We start from the raw sequence: 19,504 nt of genomic DNA on the forward strand, positions 1-19,504 counted from the left end.
TTCAACAATGACTTCTAAGGTCGGAACAGGCCATGCTAGGCCTAAATCCTTGATACGCATGATGATGATGAATAAGAAAAGATGTATATACAGTTAAACAAGGAGATCATGGGAACAGAGCAAAGGAAATTGTGGAAAACAGAATAAAGGGAATCACAGGAAAGAAAATGGTGCAAATGAAATTGAGAGAAAAAATAAAATAAAATAAAGGTGGAAAAATCAGGAGAGAAGTGTAAAATCCCACTCACATCCTCTGATGAAATGATCATATCTAAAACTCTTAATCTGTGTGTGTGTGCCCTTCTTTACTGCGTAAGATAGTTGTCTCTCAAGAACTCAAGAAATTCATTTTTCTTATTCCTAAATGCCCATAATTTTTTATATATTTTTCATCACCACCCTCCACATTTCCTAGCCTATAGCAACATCCAACTGAATACCTCTGCCTCAAAACCATTGCCATTATTTTCCTCTTTCATGTAATTTCCCTGCTATCGTCAGTGGCACTCCCCCTCCCTTCTTGTCCTTTCTATATCCTTGTAAAAAACATTATACCCTTTCATTTCTATTCCCATCAGGATTTCATTTCCCATATTTCTGATGCTCCTGGCATCTGTAAAGAAACACAGCATTTCACTTTTAGGTCTATAACCAGTCCTGCCCAAGCTGTCTGTTGGTTGTGATTTCCCCACCACATCTGTCTTTGCCCAGTCACCTTTATCACTTTATTTCCCCATATATCTTCTCAGTCTCAACTAATCCCTCACATTCCAATCCATTCCATTCCTATGCTGTTCATACTCTACTACACACATTCTCTACTACTTTCAACATTGGGTGGACTCTCCCTGTCTACCCAATTTTCCTGTTCCTCTTGCACTCCTGCTCTCTCTTCATCTTTCATACTACTGCTATTTCCATTAACAAGGACTTCACTCTCATCCATTCCACTTTCCTGATCTTTCACTTCACTCTTACTTCCTCTGATCTCTTACTTGTATCACTCATTCCAAAATCATTCAAATACAATCTGTCACTTTTGTACAAATCCATTCTTCCCTCAGATACACACGACGCATTCTCCAAACTTCACTCCCTTCTGCTTACACAGCTCTGCCAGCATACCATTCATAATGGGTTGAGACATTCGCTGTCTCAACCCATTATTTTCATACCTCGGCAACCTTTCCCACTGTACTGTTACCTTTCACTCTTTCCAAATAACCTCCTGATATCTATCCTATTTCTTGTTATGTCCAAATAAATCATTTGTTCCCACAACCACCCTCTCTCTCTCTCTCTCTCTCTCTTGCTCATTCATCACCTCTTTTTCTCTAGTTTCCCTCATTCTCTCCTTTTAGCACTTTAATTTCTTTCCACTAAATGTCTAATATCACTTTTCATATTCCTTATTTCATTTCTCATTTTGAATAACTCTGTCTTCAAATCTTTTTCACTCTGTCACTCCTGTCATGCTTCCTCTCATTTTGCCATACCTTTCTTCCATTTTCTCATTTCTACTTTCTTCCACTTCCATATCATTTACTTTCGTTTCTTCAATATGGTAATAAACATGAACAAATGTGTGTGTGTGACAGAGTTGTAGAGCAGTAAAAAGTGTGTGTGTGTGTGTGACAGAGTTGTAGAGCAGGTGCCATCCCTCGATGAGTCTCTGGACTCCCTGGAGGTGTCTAATAATAATAATAATAAATTAAATATTCACACTTCATCTACAAGGTATCTTCTTCTTTCGCCATGCCTTATCCCGTGTTAAACGGGGTCGGCGTTCCCATCTTTAATCTTCTTCTTCCAGATTCTCCAGTCCAGGGCATCTTCCTGACTCCATCCTTTCTCCCTAAGATCCTCTGCCGCCTTATCCCTTCATCTGAGTTTGGGCCTGCCTCCTTCCCTCCACCTCCATACGCTCCACTTGTTTACCAACATACTCCTCACTCCTTCTCTCTACATGACCGAACCACCTCAGCTTGCTTTCTTGTACCTTCTTACCGATCAGTCCCACCTTGATCGTCCCTCTGATGCAGTCATTCCTTATCCTGTCCTTCTTTGTCACACCACTCATCCATCTCAACATCCACATCTCCGCCACCTCCATCTTCCTCTCCTGTGTCTTTGTTATAGGCCACGTCTCCACGCCATGGAGCATCGCCGGCACCACCATCTTATACAGCTTTCCTTTCATCTTACAACTTCATCTACAAGGTATAACAATATATAAAACCATCTAACCTTTCCAGAAGACTCATAAAAAACCACCAAATTCAAATCAACAAAACAACAGCTTTTCACTTCCTCCTTGATACCACCGTGCACTGCAGAGAGATTGGTATTCCTGTAACTCTGTTGAAACTCCTGCCATCTAGTGTGGTTTCTTAGAACACTTTGGTCTCCCCAGCATAGTAGCACTAAATTATGAATGAATAATTATTACTATTACTATTATTACGGGCAACTCCAGGGAGTCATTGGACTCATCGAGGGAGGCCCCAAATCATATCCCTCATTATTATGAGGGAAAATATGTGTGTCCTCATATGAAGCCCTTATGCATGAGAGGGTTAACAAGTATGTGAGACTAGATTTTTTTGTGAAGAATACCGGATAGTTTGATAGTCTGTCATGAGTGTCAGTGAACAAATTTAAATACAGGGATGATAGGTATTGTGAATTGCTTGGGCCTCCTATGCTAAGTCTTTGGACTTCATGGAGATGACCATCCAATAATAGTTATAAAATTCATCGTCTTACACTGGATGATGAATTTGTCTCCCAACTAAAGACAATCTCAAACATCCATGCCCACTGTGGGATTCAAATCCGCAGCCTTTGGTTGGAAAATGCATATGCTAACTACTCAGCCAGGCAGGCCTGTTCTTCTATATATTGCAATGCCCGAAGCTGGTTTCTAATACCTATTATTATTGTATGGGATGCCCATTCTATCCACACAATACCTGTCATGCCTCTTTTTCAAAACATACTGACAGTGACCTCGTAGCAGACACTGGCAATCCATTCCATTCATTGACCACTCTCCAAGTGAAAATTCTAGTCCTAAGGCTCTTATTAATCATACTTTTACTCACTTTCCAAAGATAACCTCTTGTTCTGTCCCCAGCCATATACTGAAAATTTCTCACTGCATCTTTCAGAGCTGAATAAAGGAATTATGAGCAAGAGAGTATGAAGTACATTTTTTTTTTGGTCACTATGGTGGAATGCACTATCAGATGGTATTGAGTACATAGATGAAGTGAAGTGAAGATATGGTATGATATGACAGGCAGTAGTTAAGGTGAACTTATTACACTGAGTCTTGTTATTCTCTGGAGGTTTGATAGTAGTGGTAAGTTTATTATTAATAATAATAGCAATATATTCTTATTGTAGTGCAGTTTGAATCGTGGGACATGTTGTGTGTGAGCTAGTCTTACAGGGTGTTCTCTTGGAAACTCAAATTTACCTGTGAAACAGGTAAAACCATCCCAAGAACATGCAGTTCACAGACAGAAAGTTGTGTAGTTGGTAGCAGATGACAGTGTAGAATATGGTGAAGAGAAGAATCATGAAGTGAAGAGTGGCCTCCCCACAATGAAACCTGGGACTCCATTAAAGTGCCACATAATAATAATAACCATATTAATGGGGGTCATATATATTGAGATAACAATTCTTTTATTATTATTATTATTATTATTATTATGTGACACCTCCAGGGAGTCCAAAGACTCAGTGAGGGAGGGCACCTACTCTACAGCTCTCTGTCTCCACCACTCATCCAACAACTACAACAAGCTGCAACTACATCAACACCATCTACTGCCCACCACCAGCACTAGTATTTTCACAGACAATCACAAACATACATGCCCACGGTGGGATTTGAACCTGCAGCCTTTTGTCTGGAGAGTGGATACGCTAACCACTTGGCCAATCAGGCCGGCTAGAAGAAATTTATTGAAAGAAAAATTTTCCTGCTCTTTAGAGCAAACCTAGAAGTTTTTTCTCCGATACAAGTGCATGTGGAAGGGGAGAAATGAACTAAGGATTATCTAATCCGTACTTCATCTTCCTCCCACTACTAATGTATAATAAGTTTGGAGTGTTTTGGGAGAAGGATTCACATTTATATAACAATGTCATTATTTCAAGGGAAAGCTTGAAATAATGACAGATTACGACATTTTGTTGTCATTAACCTATCAGTATCTTTCTCTTGTTTTTATGATAGTAAATATGCAGAATGTTTACTTTGAGGGTTTTTTTTTATTTTAGAAATCAAAGTGCAAAGGAATTGGCAGTTTTTACTAACAGTGCAAATGCTATGAAACGTCTTTGTCTCCACCAAATGGCATTCAGCATGGAGTTCAACCGCATCTTACACTTCACAGATGATGATTCTGGTGTGTCCATGACATATAGCACACCATCCACAAGCCCTTCTCTTCCACTTAATCTTTCTCCACCCAGTGAGTCAAAACTTGCTCAACGTCGATTGTCCAGCCAGAGAAAAGTCTCACCACCTCTTCTCTGATTGAAGTCAAAGGCCTTGTTAAACAGGGGTTTGTTGCATCATTTTTAATTTCTTTTAAATTACATCTTCATTATTTTATGTGTAAAATATGCTTACCTTCTGGTCTTTAAATAATGGTGTTAAGCACAGTGTTATTAGATCTGCATTCTATTGACTGGGATCAAAAGATTCTAGTGAAAAAAAATCTTACTTTTCTGTAAATTTGTTCATATTGTTAATAACAAGAATCTTAATTCTTGTGATGACTGCAGATATCTTTTATATACCAGAACTGGTATTTATGTCCCTCCATATGGCTGGGTTCTATACTTGATTTTCCAAGTGACTTTTAAGAATGGCACTTTCTACACTCCATCTTCCCCATCTTCCATTATTACTAATTTGAAAAAACAAAACAAAAAAAAGTTGTTGTTTTTTTTTAATTGTGATAACTGTTAATTTTTGCTTTGTAGTATATTTTCTTTTAGTTTGTTTTATACTGAGATTGTTGTCTCTGTGAGGTTCAGATAATCATTTCTTTTAATAATACTTAAAATCCATACTTGTATTGTAGTAGAATTTCATAAGCCAAAAAGAGGAAAAAAAGAAAAAAAAAGTGTCTTAAGTGATAAATTAAAATTCAGGTTTAAAAATACCATAAAAAAATAAATAAGTGTTTTGCAAGCTTTAAATTTGTAACCATCTTACCTTTTTAAAGAAAATTTTGTGCAGTTTTTTAAAACACACATACACACACTCTTCATATAGGCGAGTTCTTCCAGCATTATCTGCTAGTTTTTAATGGTTTTAAATTAGTAGAAAAATGTGCCTAATTACACAAAAAAATAATAAAAATAAAATAAAAAAATAAAGGTGACTGTCACTTAGTATTAGTTTTCTAGTTAGAAAGTGTAGCTAAGTTTTGTAAGCAGATGTAATTAGTTAGAAGAGGAAATGAATCTACCTCGTGAGTTTCTTGTGACAGCACAGTAGTGGATTATATATTACAAAAAGTAAAGCTGGAAATTTTTTGATCATTTTCAGTAACTAAACATTAAAACAACTCTAACTTTCCCAATTTGGCATCTCTTTGCAGACAGAAAGTAAGGAACTGCTGCTATATTATATTTGTTTTTTGTTTTGCACTTCAGATAAAGTCTAGAAAATTGTTAATTTTATTTATATCTGTATTCTGGAAACTGAAAAATGAATGAATTTATCATTTTGACATTTACAGTCACGTAGTTTAACTTTCTTCAGGTTTTTAAAACTTCATCAAATGTATTAGAGAGAAAACAAATACGAAGAGAGATATTTTATCACTTTATATATACAGTGGTACCTTGAGATACGAGTTTAATTCATTCCATGACCGAGCTCATAAGTCAAAATGCTCGTATCTCAAATCAATTTTCCCCATTGAAATTAATTAAAATGAGATTAATTCGTACCAGCCCCCAAAAAACCACTCCAATTTTTTATAATAATGTATTTATAATGAACAAATATTGTATACAAACAAAATAAACCCAAAATATATATACATGTAAAAGAGAATCTAAAGAAATAAACAGATGTTGGCGGAGCTGATTAGCATATGGTATTAATTTTTTCTTTCACTTCACTTTTGCTTAACTTAATTTTCTTCTTCACTAGTTTTTTCTTTTTTGCCATGCTTTCATCACTTTCATCTGCAGGTTGTTTCAATAGAAACCTGTCCAAGGAGCTTTGTTTCTTTCTCCCTTTTAGAATTTTTCTGAAATGAGTTAGGCAAGTGTCATTAAATAGCGCCGCTGCATGACCAGTTGCAACTTTTTCATGGTGTTTCTTTTCAATAGAGTCTGAAACGTTTTCCCACATTGCCAACACTTTCTTTATATCACTTGAAGAGATAACCTCCTCTGCCTCTGTGGTTGTACCAATCTCCTGTAGAACCTCCGTATGTTGCTGCTTGTGTAGTTCCGTCAGTTCCTCGGAATGTGCGGCGACAAGGTCTTCGATGTCTCCCTCATCCACCTCCAGGCCCATGGACTTTCCGAGGGACACAATCTCCTCCAGCACTTCCTGTTCAGGTCTAAATCATTCAAAGTCCCTTTCAGCCACAGCCTCAGGCCACAGCTTTTTCCATGCAGAGGTCAAAGTCCTTTTTTGGAAATTTTCGAACCACCCACGACTGGCTTTGAACTGCTTTTGGGAAGCCTCCTGTGCTGAAATATCTGGGGTCTGCTGCAGCAAATCTGCATAAATGGCTCGTGCCTTCTTGCCTTCTCGCAAATTATAGTCTCTGTCACAGTGTCTCCTGCAAGCTGCTTCCCTGTCAACCAAAAAATCAGCAGATTCTCCATCTTTTCATGGACAGAGTTGCATAGCTTTGAAATAATTTTAACGCTCTTAGCTGGAGTTATAGCCTTTATCGAGTCCTTCTGCTTCAGAATAGTACATATCATAGCAGTAGTGCAATTGTACTGCGTTGCGAAGTCTGTTACTCTTATGCCTTGCTCATGTTTGTCTATTATCTCACGCTTTAATTCCATGGATATCGCCTTTTTCCTTTTCTCACCACTGTTCTTTACACTCACCTTCTTTGGACTCATGATGATTATACAAAAAAAATTAGCTAAATAACTGCACATATAAAAAAAAACACAAAATTAAAATTCAACACGACAGAAATGCTTCTGCGGTGAGGTAACACACACATGTGAACTGAACAACGCGCAAGACTCGGGAATCTGAGCAGAGTGGTGGTTGTGACGTCACCGAAGCAGGCTCATAACTCAAGCCAAAAAATCGACCTAGTGACGGCTCGTATTTCAAAAAACTCGTATGTTGGGGCACTCATATCTCAAGGTACCACTGTATATATAATATTAATCCCACAGATAAATATTTGCACATCTCATGCTATGCTAATATAATGAGCTGAAATATATTAAAAAAATAATAATAATAAGGATTGGTATTCATTAAACTAACTCTCTTCTTTTTAAACTTAGCTTAAGACGCATATAAATGGGAAACTGTTAGTGCAAGGTATTATTCTTGAGTATTTACCTACAGTAAAAGTTAAACTGAAAAATAAGCTTAATGAAAACTCAAAACATTTCAAAAACTTTTTTTTATTTTTATAATGCTTAGTAGTGTGTATCCATTTACAACACGCATCATTGGCAGAGTTAACTTCTCTATGTCATATAACGGCATCTTAGAAGATGATAAATTTTACCTTTATTAAATAGATAAAAAATTGTCTAAATTAGATATAAAATTTTCTTTCTTATTTTTCTTAAAGAACTGATTTTATCCTTAACTGCATTGGAGCAGTTTGTGACCAGTTTGTGAACTCAAGGAACTAACCTAAGAACCCTACAAAATAGAAATGAAGAAATTATTTTATTCATTCATTCATTATTACCCCTCCCTATAAATGAAGAAAATAATTTCTTTTTTTCTATTTTATTGGGTAATTAGATTAGTTCCCTGTGTTTTAGAGCAGGTCATAAACTGCTCCAGTGTAGTTAAGGATAAAATCAGTTCTATTATTATTATTATTGCACTATCCATAGAGTCAGCAGACTCATATCTAATTTAGATATAAAATTAGAGAATCGTATGAAGATTTGGATACTCTGTGCACAGTCACACACACATGCAAAAAAAATAAATAAATAAAATAAATAAATAAAAAAGAATTAAAAAACATCTGACTATGATAAACAGAGTATTCAAACACAGACCAATTAAGTTGAAATTGCAGCTTTCTTTACCATTACCTCCTGTGGTATGCAGATGCATTTCTCAGAAGTTATGTTATCTTCTTCATCAACAATGTTTTTCCATTTACTTCTATCTCTTGACATGGTAGTTGCTTCTTCCAAGGAAAGTCTTGAGATCCTATGAATTTGATCTATCCATCTTGCTCTTGGTCTTCCTTTCTTGTGTTTTCCTTCTACATTCCCTTGCATAATTTCTTTCTCAATGTTATCACCATCCTATCATGATATATGTCCAAAATATTGAAGTATCTTCTTGTTGACTATGTCACTCAGTTGATGTTTAATTGATTGAGAATACTGACATTGGTTCTTTTATCCACCATGAAATATTCAACATCCTTCTCCAGCACCACATTTCAAAGCTGTCAAGTGTCTCTGTGTCTCTTTTACCAGTTAATATTATGCACCATATTAAAAATATTGGTTGAATGGAAAATATCTTTTTATTTAAAATTTAATATATTTTATCATTATCTATTTTTCACACAAAAAAAACAAATCACTTATTTGTTTTTTTTTTCTCTCTAATCACTAATCACTTTCTAATTTTAACTGTAGGTTAAAGGAAGTAGTGATACATAACTACTTCATGGGTTAAATATGATTTAAGTAATTAGATAAAATGAAGTAAATAATGAGAGAATAACAATTATTATTCTTTTGGTTACAGACATGCAGTTGATTAAAATTAATGAAAGAAGGGTGGGAGCAGTATATATGAAAATTCATAGGGAGGTTTGCAAATTTTTTTTTTTAAGAATGAGAAAAAAAATAGCAAAATGTAAAGTGATATTGTATTTTGTTAGTTTAGAAAGAAAAGTGTATAATTTAGAAATTAAAATCCCAACAGATAAACTGAAATATAAAACATAATGGTCATAGCAAAGGTATAAACTATTTAAGATAAAAAATGTAATTTATAATAAAGTTTTAGGATACATTTTAATATACATTTTAAATTCATAATTTTTTAATATAAATTATAATTTCTTGACATTTTTAATTTATCAGTCAAGCTCTGTTGTCATTTTATATATATCAAATACTAAACTATTTCTGGGGGATCTGAATATGTGTACTCCTCTCCCTAAGTTGTTTCTCTTAATTGGTATATATGTTTGCATTTATGTAGCATTGACTGCTGATATCATCACAAACTGTGTGAGTTCCTGCTTAGAGACAGATATTGTTTACTATTAATTTCTGATTCATTTCATTTCATTGTTGGCTGTTTTACTGATTTCTCTCTTATTTGATATGGATATATTTTAAGTTGGTCTTTGTTAGATCTCAGTATTTGTTTTTGATCTCTCTCTCTCTCTCTCAAAAGAATGGATAAAAATTGTTAGTTTTAAAAATATTATAATGTTCATCTTTTTTATGCTACTTACAAAATGAGTTTTACAATGGGGATCAATCATTCGATGCTGTTGGCACACTCTCCCTTGATGAGTCTTTGGACTTCCTGGAGGTGTCATATAATAATAATAATAATTAAATGACTATGTGCCACATGATCAATTATGGATTAAGTTAACAACATACATATTTATTAATTAAAACAATTGGAGATTTAAATAAAGCATGTGAAATACTCTCATATTAAATGCCTTTAATTAAAATAAAAACCCAGTAAGTAATTTTTTTAATACTTTCGCATATATTAGAATAGTTCAACTATTCTAATATTTTAAGTGTTAAGTATATAATAATGCAATACATAAATGAAAAACAACTAGGTTGTTTTTATATATTGCTGTTGCATAACTCGCTTTTAATTTAGATATCTTGATGTTTCGGTATTGTAATGTATTCAGTCTTTTTCCTCAGGAGAATTAAAGTGTTTTTGTTTTTAACTTTTTCTTTTTAACTTTCATGGTGCACACAAAAAGCAATAATGAATAACAATAATGATAATAATATTTAAAAAGTTAAACTATAAAACACTAGAGTTAAGTATATGATAATAAAAATTGCTTAATTTGTGCAGCACATCATTATTCATTGTAATTGAGTTGTTTGTATAACTAATTGACAGCTGTATGTTCTTCTCTCCAAATTTGTAAGCAGTAAGTGTAAGCGAAATGTGTAATCAGTTTTTGAGAGTTTAAATAAGTAACATGTGATATCAATTTCATTATTTTAATTGTTCACTGTATTTTGTTTCTGTACCTTTCTTTTTATATGATATAGTACCATTTTATCATTACTAGCAGTTCAGTTCCTTACTTCAGATAGATAAACTATATACTTTGGTTTGTGTTTATGTATTGTTCTGTATTTTTTCTGCCAAACAAAGTGAATGGCAAGTGATATAAAATGTTTTGTTCATTTCAAGAAGTTTTTTTTTTCCCCTCAAAGTGTCTTCGATTAAACATGGGGGGAGAAAAATATTCTGTTGTTTTTTATAATGTGATGGATTTTTTTAAAAAAAAATTGTTTTAATTGAAATGTTTGTTTGTTTGTTTGTTTGTTTGTGCCAGTTGAGTGCTTTAAAAAAAGCAATGAGAGAGTCATTTGTGCAAAGATTCATTCTGTGGATTTATCCCAGTGATTGGAGGTACACCCATTGCAATGACTGATCCACAAGGATTGCAAAGCAAATAACAGGGCTGGTACAATAATCTGTTTGTGATTGCTCAATGGAGATATTGATCTGCAAAGAATGATTATACTTGCAGATAGCTTTGAGATTAAGTACTTTTTAGGCTTACAAAAGAATTGCCAACCTTAAAATTTTCTTCTTTTGCAGTGTGCATTAGCTGATTAGTTCATAACTTAGATTTATAACCTTTGTTGCCTGCCGATAAATGCTATGAACGTTGAACATTCATAGCATCTTCTTCAAAGGGATGATGGAAAATTTCTCCATGGTTTGGAAATGTCTGTGATTAAATTTGATCATAATCGAAGTGTTGAGCTCCTACAAAACAGACAAACTCCCACATTGACAGACATAGCTGATTCTAGAGATAGGATTAACCATCCATCACAAGCAGAATTAAATTTATATAATAATGCAGATTTCTGGACTGTAATGGGCTATTTAACCTCATACATAAAAGGAGGATGAAATAGATCAGAAAACCTCAAATCAATTAAAAGTCTATTTTGTTCAATATGGGCATCATTTTCTGAAATATTTTATTTCATTAAAATAATGTTATGGCTATGTGAGCTTAATTAAATAACTACTGCCATTTCATTTTTTCCTGACCCTAACTCACATTATTGTCTGAAATGCATCTATCATGTGGTCAATTTTTTTCCTGAGTTGTGGGATTTAAAACCCAACTTTCCAGGAACCCCCCCCCCCACACACACACCTGAAAAGGCTTAGAAAAGTTTATCTGGTTACCATACTGAGACTATTCAGGTAACACTGTTATAATATAAATAATGTTAATTGGGATTAAGACTTCATATGTATGCAATGATTTCAGAACTGATACATATAAAATGCTTGTGATTAATTTTGCTTGATTGCAATATTTAGTCTGTTATTCTCTGATTTTTTTCCCCCAGCAAAATATTCAATAAATTTCAATTTCATTAAAAAAACAGCATGTTACATTGATGTGTATAATCTAGTTTCCCTAGCCTTCATTTCTTATTGATGATATATTTACATTTACAAGTAGATTCTGCTTCATGTAATTTTTTGTGTTTGCAAAATTTTATAACATTAATTGCTAATATCAGATGGAGGCTATTATAATTTCTGTGTTATTAGAAATTAGAAGAAATTATCTGATATTAGATTGGTATACTCTCTTCTCTTTAAAATCATTATTATCCAAAGTTTTTAATTTTTTTCCTATTTCTTTATTTGCAAGGTTCTGCTTCATGTAATTTTTTGTGTTTGCAAAATTTTATAATTTTACATTAATTTTATTAGTTATTAGCAATTAATGTAAAATTTTACATTAATTGCTAATAACAGATAGAGGGTATTATAATTTCTATGTTATTAGAAATTAGAAGAAATTATCTGATATTAGATTGGTATACTCTCTTCTCTTTAAAATCATTATTATCCAAAGTTTTTAAATTTTTCCTATTTCTTTATTTGCATAAAATTTGCACATTTTCTAAATTTCAAATGCATTTATGTGAAAATACAAATATAACAAGCATAGTATCCAGTTTTTGTTTCTTGATTCCATCTTCCATTTTTTGCATAACAGACCAAATGACCTGTTACAGCCAAGTAATTTTTGACTTTTTAATGACTTAAGTTTGGTCATGATATGAAAGGAATTCCAAACTTTGTTTGTCTGTTATTTGGGGTAGGAGTAATGCCCCCTCCATAGTCCTTTCTTCCATAGAACGTTCCTCTCATAATATAACAGGAACTGAAACTAGGTCTTTCTGACCAAAAAACGTTGTGTATGGTACACAGGTAATGCACAGTAAGAGGGAGAGATAAAAAGCATTGTATAAATATCAGGAGGTCTTGAGCTAGTTCAGAGGTTAACAAAAGCAGTATTATGACTGCAAATTGGTCATAGAACATAAGGTTGCAGAACTTGGTATGGAGAGGTGGTGTGTGTGTGTCACACATAAGTTGTTAAGAACTTGCTTGTCATCCCTGGAAATTGTTTAAAGGTGCAGTGTATTAGCAGGGGATAACAAGTTTTTGCATGAAGAGCAGTTAATGAAGAAATATGCTGAAAATTTAGGGGCGGAACTGCAGTGATATATATGCATTAAATAAATCAGTACACACAGAAATTATATGTAAGCTTAAAGAGCAATAATGCATACATATATTTTTCTTATGGTAATTGTTTCTTCTTCTTCTCCTCCAGATAGACTTTATATATTAGCATATAAAGTATCTTTTATAACTATTTTATGCATTTTATTTTACTATTAACTACACTATATTACTATTTTACTATTTACTGTTACTATTTTATTTGATGGGAGGAGATAGAAAAAGGGAAAAATCATAGCTTTTGGTGAAAATAGATTTCTTGATTCAGAAGCTGTTTGTTTTTTGTTGATCATTATATTCTCAGTATTGATGTAGGTGCTGTTCTTCTATGAGAATTAGATTCTGTTTGTATATTTAGATATCAGGAACAAGAATATAGATGATATATTACTTATTCAGGATTTAGAATGAAATCTCATTTTAACAGGAATTCAAAATTCAGGCTTTCTTTTAGTTTTTCTCCAGTAAGCTACCAATGAAAAAAAAAATTCCTCATGTTTTTATGAAAATTCCAGGAATTTAATAATATCATTTTAATTATAAATTTTTTATCTTTTATTTATAGAGTAAATATTATTGATATACTGTTGATATAATATTATTATATCAACAGTATATCAATATTATTATTAATAATAGTATATCAACATAATATTATTAACATATTATTAAGTATTAGTTAAAAACTCATCACTTACCAACTAGCACATAGGTTGAGATGAACTTGCATGAAAATGTGCACTGTAGATGATTTAGGAAATTTATGTGTTGGCAATACTAAAATTTCATGATATCAGTCATTCTTTGTTTTAATTTAATCCTTTCTTGGGAAATTTATAAGTTGTGTATGCACTGATTTTATTATTTTGGGTTTGTTAGGAAACTGTGTGCACTTAGCAGTGCTTAAAAGAGCATAACAAAATTTGGTCAAAGCGATTCATCCCAGTTTTCAGATGTTACATATTCCAGAAGGATAACTTCATAGTTGGGAAGTGTATGTACAACTTATGAATTGCCTTATAGATAGGAGTGCTTTGTAGTGCCAAAGTGGATGTTGTATATTTTAACATTATCGCACAACTTGTCCAAATGTAGATACTAGCATAAAATGGCTTCCTGATACAAGTACCTGAATGACATGAAAGAAATTTTTAAAATGGCCGAAGGAGAATTGCATAGTCCATTTTCTGAATTGTGCATTTTTAAAGAATTTTGTAGGCTTTTTAAGCCAAATGATGTAGATAGAATTTTTCAGAACTGCAAAAATTGGAACTGAGGAATATTTTTTAAAAGTTTTAAAAATGTGATTAAATATAGGAACAAATTGGGTTGGTGGCATGGAAATTATTATTGAAAGTTATCTACACGAATTATAGAAATACCAGTACCATATTGGCAATTTTTAGAATTTTTCTTTCCCCAACAAAGCAACTCTCAGTTGTGTAGAATGCCCATTCTTGCATTTTGGAAACATCCATTTATTGTAATAGTAAAAACCTTAAGCAATAAGACATTTCCAAAATGTTAATGAGAGTGTTAATTTTGATATGCATTATTTAAAAAAATCATTATTTTTTTCATTATAATGTAAATTTTGAATGACAGTTCATTTTTCAAGCTGTGCAATTCCCCTTAAACTCCAGTTTTATTTTATTTTTCTTTATAAATAAAACTCGCATTAGTGATAAAAAAAATAATATAATTTCAATACCTAACAGTATTAACTAGACAGATGAGTTCTTCAGATACCTAAGAATGCAAAATAAAATAAAATAAAATAAAAATCTGCCAATCTAAGGAAGTATTATGTTATTTCCGTCCATAGATATGTGGTATGCTAAAAAATCAGAGCTCACTCCATGAGCAGGTATCCTTAAAGTGAAGGAATTTGTCTGCTCATGTACCTCAAATAAGAATTGCTGTTTATGTGTTTCATCTCACTTTCAAATAACAATTGTATTATGGCATGTCACCAAGTTACCAGTTTGAAACCAATGTGAACAAGTGGTATTTGTATGAACAGATGTTACGAATAAAGGGATTACAACAGTATGAGATTCTGTTCTGTGTTTTTATTTTCATATATTCCACACCATCCCCCCCACCCCCAATATAGGTTCTCCCAAAGTGCATGTGACAGTAATCTATCCTTTACCTAGTCAAAATTTAGTTTATATTCAATTATACAGAAATAGTGGATATTAAAGATCCAACATTTCAAATTCAAATGTATGTTGACACTTCAAAAGTTTCAAAATTTTGATCAGAGGGCATATGAGAATACAATCCTTGGCATTGGAGTTGTCTTAGCTTGCACTACTTAAAAGACACAGGTGTGTGACCTAGATGTCCATATATTCTTTTGAACCATCTGATAAAGATTTCACTGGCCTGACAGCTGTTTTGGTTTAATATCCAATTTCTAAATCATTTACATCACTGAAATGAAGCCATATGGTTCTTTCTTTGATAATTGCTATTACACACCGACCAAGAGTTCACTTTGAAAAATACAACTCTCTAACATCAGATTTCTTTGGTACTGAATGAGAGTTCTTGCTCTCTTAAGGTTTCTACCTAGTCTCTGAAGAGAACAAACCAGTTTGAAATAGCTGTCAGACCAGTGAAAACTTTATGCATTAATAAAAGGATATGTTTATTTTTTGATTTTGGTAATTTTTAATTAACCAAATGACAGATGATAATCAAATCTTTCACATTGTGTGTGTGTGGCTTCTATGCATGAAAGATTTTGTTACACTTATTGTACATTTGTAGCATTTGTGGGCTAAGAAATTTCTTTATTTTTAATTAATGTACAATTTTTTTTTTTTTCATTTATGTACATGTTGAGAAATTCTCTACCCTAGAGACCAAATATGGAACTTTTAAGCCACTTCGGGCCTTTAGTAAGCAGGAAAGTGCTCTCACACTGGGCAACAAATCTGCCATCTATAACACAGTGCAAATATCCAAGCCCACTGCAGATTCAATCCAATAGCTTGTTGGTTGGAGAGTGGATATGCTAACCAGCTGGGCCAACAAATTCATTCTAATTTTATAATGTTGCATGACTGATATATCTCTGTGTGTAGCTGATTCAATTTTTTTGCAACAAGTCTCTGAGATGCTCAAAACTGCTGAATGTTATAATAGAATGTTAACACGACTGTTACAGTATCTATTTCTTTCAGTGTTACCTTTCCTGCTATCCTGTTGAAATAAATCCCCCTCCCATCCCCACATCAAGGAAAGATAACAAGTATAAAAACTATTATCTTCCCTTATACAGTAATTTACTATTTATTCGACAACATTGGAAGCGAAGTTTCTGTTAACTGAAGGGTCAGATAATTATAGTATAATGACATAGTGTTGTACCAGAAGTAGGTGGACATGCAAGAGATTGGTTCATTGAAGATTCAATGCTTGGACTTAGGCTTTAATAATTGTCTACAATTGTCTTTAAGTAAGAGATGAATTTCATTGCTAGATCTGAGACCTCCACCCAGCTTATTGGAGCCACTTTAGGTCCTTATTGGAGACCTAAAGTGGCTTGAAAAGTTCCATGTTTGGTTTTTGTAGTGTAGTTTCCACACTGTAAAAAAACCAAAATGAAAATTAAGGAAGAAGAAAAAAATATATCCTTAGCATACTCTTGATACTATAGGTACCCAATTTTCATGGATGGATCTCACAAAAAATAAAATATAAGGGTGGTCTGAAAAGTTCTCGGCCTCGACCATAGATGGCAACACTATTGGCACGATTTTTTTTTTTTTTCTAAGTTGGTACCTCTGTCATAAGCATCCGTGTGAAATTGTAAGTCATTCTATCAAGTAGTTTGTTTTATACAGCTGTCTGAAACAAAAATGTCTGTATCCCTTGAAATGGATAAAATAATATCGTGCAGTTATAAAATTCTTTGTAAAAGAAGGTTTAACGCCAAAAGAAATTCAATTCGAAGTTCATAAAAGTTTATAGGCACTCTTCTCCTTCGTTTTCGACAATTAAAAAATGGGCTGCAGAGTTTAAACGTGGCCGTACCAGCTTTGAAGATGATCCACTTGAAAGATGTCCAAAAAGTGTAACAACACCAGAAATCATTGATCAAGTGCACGATATGGTATTGGATGACCGGCGAGTCAAAGTGAATGAAATTGCTGAGACTATAGGCATTTCAAAAGAATGTGTAGGATACATTTTGCATGAAGAATTGAAAATGAAAAAGCTTTGCGCAAGATGGGTGCTATGCTTGCTCAAAGCAGATCAAAAATGCACTTAAATGAAAATCTCTGAACACTGCTTGGAGTGTTTTAACAAGAATAAAACTGATTTTGTGCGTCGATTTATTACTATGGATGAGACTTGGATTCACCATTACACACCAGAATCCGAACAGCAGTCAAAACAGTGGACAGAATCTGGTTGTTCAGCGCCAAAGAAGACAAAGTCAGTTCCATCAGCAGGAAAGGTTATGACATCGGTGTTTTGGAATGCTAAAGGAATTTTGTTTATTAATTATCTTGAAAAGGGTAAAACAATGACTGGGGAATATTATTATCTTTTAACCAGACTAGGCGAAAAAATTCGTGAGAAAAAACCCAGTTTGCGGAAGGAAAAAAATCATCTTTCATCAGGACAATGCACTTGCCCACAAAGGTGTTTTGGTAATTGGAAAATTAAGGGATCTGCACTTCAAATTGTTGGAACATCCACCATATTCCCCAGATTTGGCTCTCTCTGACTTCTATTTCTTCCCAAAACTAGAATTCTTCCTCGCTGGTCAGCATTTATCTTCGAATCAAGAGGTATTGCAACTGTAGAGGGGTATTCTGCTGATCTTACTGAGAACCACTATAGGGATGTGATAATGGCTTTGGAGCATTGCTGGAATAAATGTATTAGTCTTAATATAGATTATGTTGAAAAATAAAAATGATTTTGAAATTATAAATTCATTTTTTCACTGTTAGACTGAGAACTTTTCAGACCACCCTCATAAATAAGAGATAAAGAAATTAAGCTCTCAGGTAATGCCTTTTTATTCCTTTATAGGAATAGATGAGCCTTTTTTTTATATAAACTATTATCTAGCTTTTGTGGACTGAGTGGGCAGTTCAATCTCTACAAGTAGCCAATCAGAGATAGCTAGCTCAAAACCATTACTAATTATGAGTGTCAACCAATGAAGAGACTGGCAAACAAATGCTAATATCTCATGGTAGTACCTAACCGTGAGAGGATATGTTTTTGTCTGAAATAAGTGTGAATTGTACAGTTCATTTTCTTGAGTTTACTGGACAAAAAACCCTAGTTTCAGGAGAAAAAAATCTGCTCACGGTTAGGTACTACCATGAGATATTAGCATTTGTTTGCAAATCAAAACAAAAAAAGCCAGTAAAATTTAGAGTTGTATTTTAAAAAAAAATGCTAGTATTTCATGTAAAACACACAAGGCGTTCCAGGAACATTACAGACTTTGGGAGTTTATTATTATCACAGGAGCATGGCATGTGGACTCATTAAGGAAAGCTCTAAACATTTCATCAAGCACTATACTGTATTCACAAAATGTGTCATACATCTGCTTTGAACTCATTCAAAACAGCACTTACAGCTGACTCCTGCCACTAATTCCTCTTATTTGCTACTCTCCAGCGAAAGATCTGGTCCTTGCTAATCACACTCTTGCTCAGTTTCCAAGAATGGCCAGTTGTTATTCCCTTCCTTCCATTAATGATGTACTGAAAAAATTTCCTCTGTATCAATCCTATAAAAACTTAAATATCTTATATATCTCTATCACATCTCCTTTTCTTCTGATCAGTGAATTTCTGTCACTAAAAATATTCAACCTGTCCTCATTAGGAGTTTTCCACAGGCATGCCATCCTACTAGAGCTGAGACTTAAACAATCTGGTCAAAGTCAGTACTATTTGTGTGTATGTGTGTGTGTGTGTGTGTGTGTGTGTGTGTGTATATAGTTAACACTATATGTTCCAAATGAATCATGAAGAGAACTCAGAAACTCTGCTTAGGATGCACAGGGTGATCAAAATTAAACATTCACTGTTTAAAGCCTTATAGAGCACGATCCAATTGCTGGGAAAATTTAGAAGAATACATTATGCATCTTGTGGAAGCCATATCTTAGAAAAAAAAAAAAGTAGTTCCAAAATTCACCACCAGAGGAGATGCAAACGCCAAATCATTAGAATTTGCATATCACACAACTTGGCAAGTGCCAGGAGGGTTTAAAAAAAATAGACGCAGGATTTGTCCCTTCATTCTGTTTGTTGATACCTTGATGGCACTAATCTTTCCCAATGCTTTGCTCATAAAGTTGTACTACCTAACACAATTGCAATGTTGTTGCTGCACACTGCGAATTTAGTCACTTGAACCACTTGAACAAATGACAAGGTCCACTATCTCCATGTCCTCTGTGACGAATGATTAGTGCTTTTGAAGGAA

General features: G+C 33.5%; 1 protein-coding gene across 1 annotated transcript in view; it reads left to right on the forward strand.

Annotated features, from left to right (window-relative positions):
• Positions 1–15,079, forward strand: part of LOC150095378 (MAP kinase-interacting serine/threonine-protein kinase 1-like) — a 248,497-nt gene extending 233,418 nt beyond the window's left edge. The window contains exon 12 of the mRNA XM_090410350.1: positions 4,294–15,079. Coding sequence (XP_090266476.1) covers positions 4,294–4,552 — 259 coding nt within the window. The 3' untranslated portion in view covers positions 4,553–15,079. The remainder of the gene's footprint in view (positions 1–4,293) is intronic.
• The last annotated feature ends 4,425 nt before the right edge of the window (positions 15,080–19,504 follow it).

Source organism: Typopeltis vanoorti, chromosome 20 (genome assembly GCF_054136105.1).
Source record: "Typopeltis vanoorti isolate ZY-2024b chromosome 20, IOZ_Tvanoo_1.0, whole genome shotgun sequence".
NCBI lineage: Eukaryota > Metazoa > Arthropoda > Arachnida > Uropygi > Thelyphonidae > Typopeltis > Typopeltis vanoorti.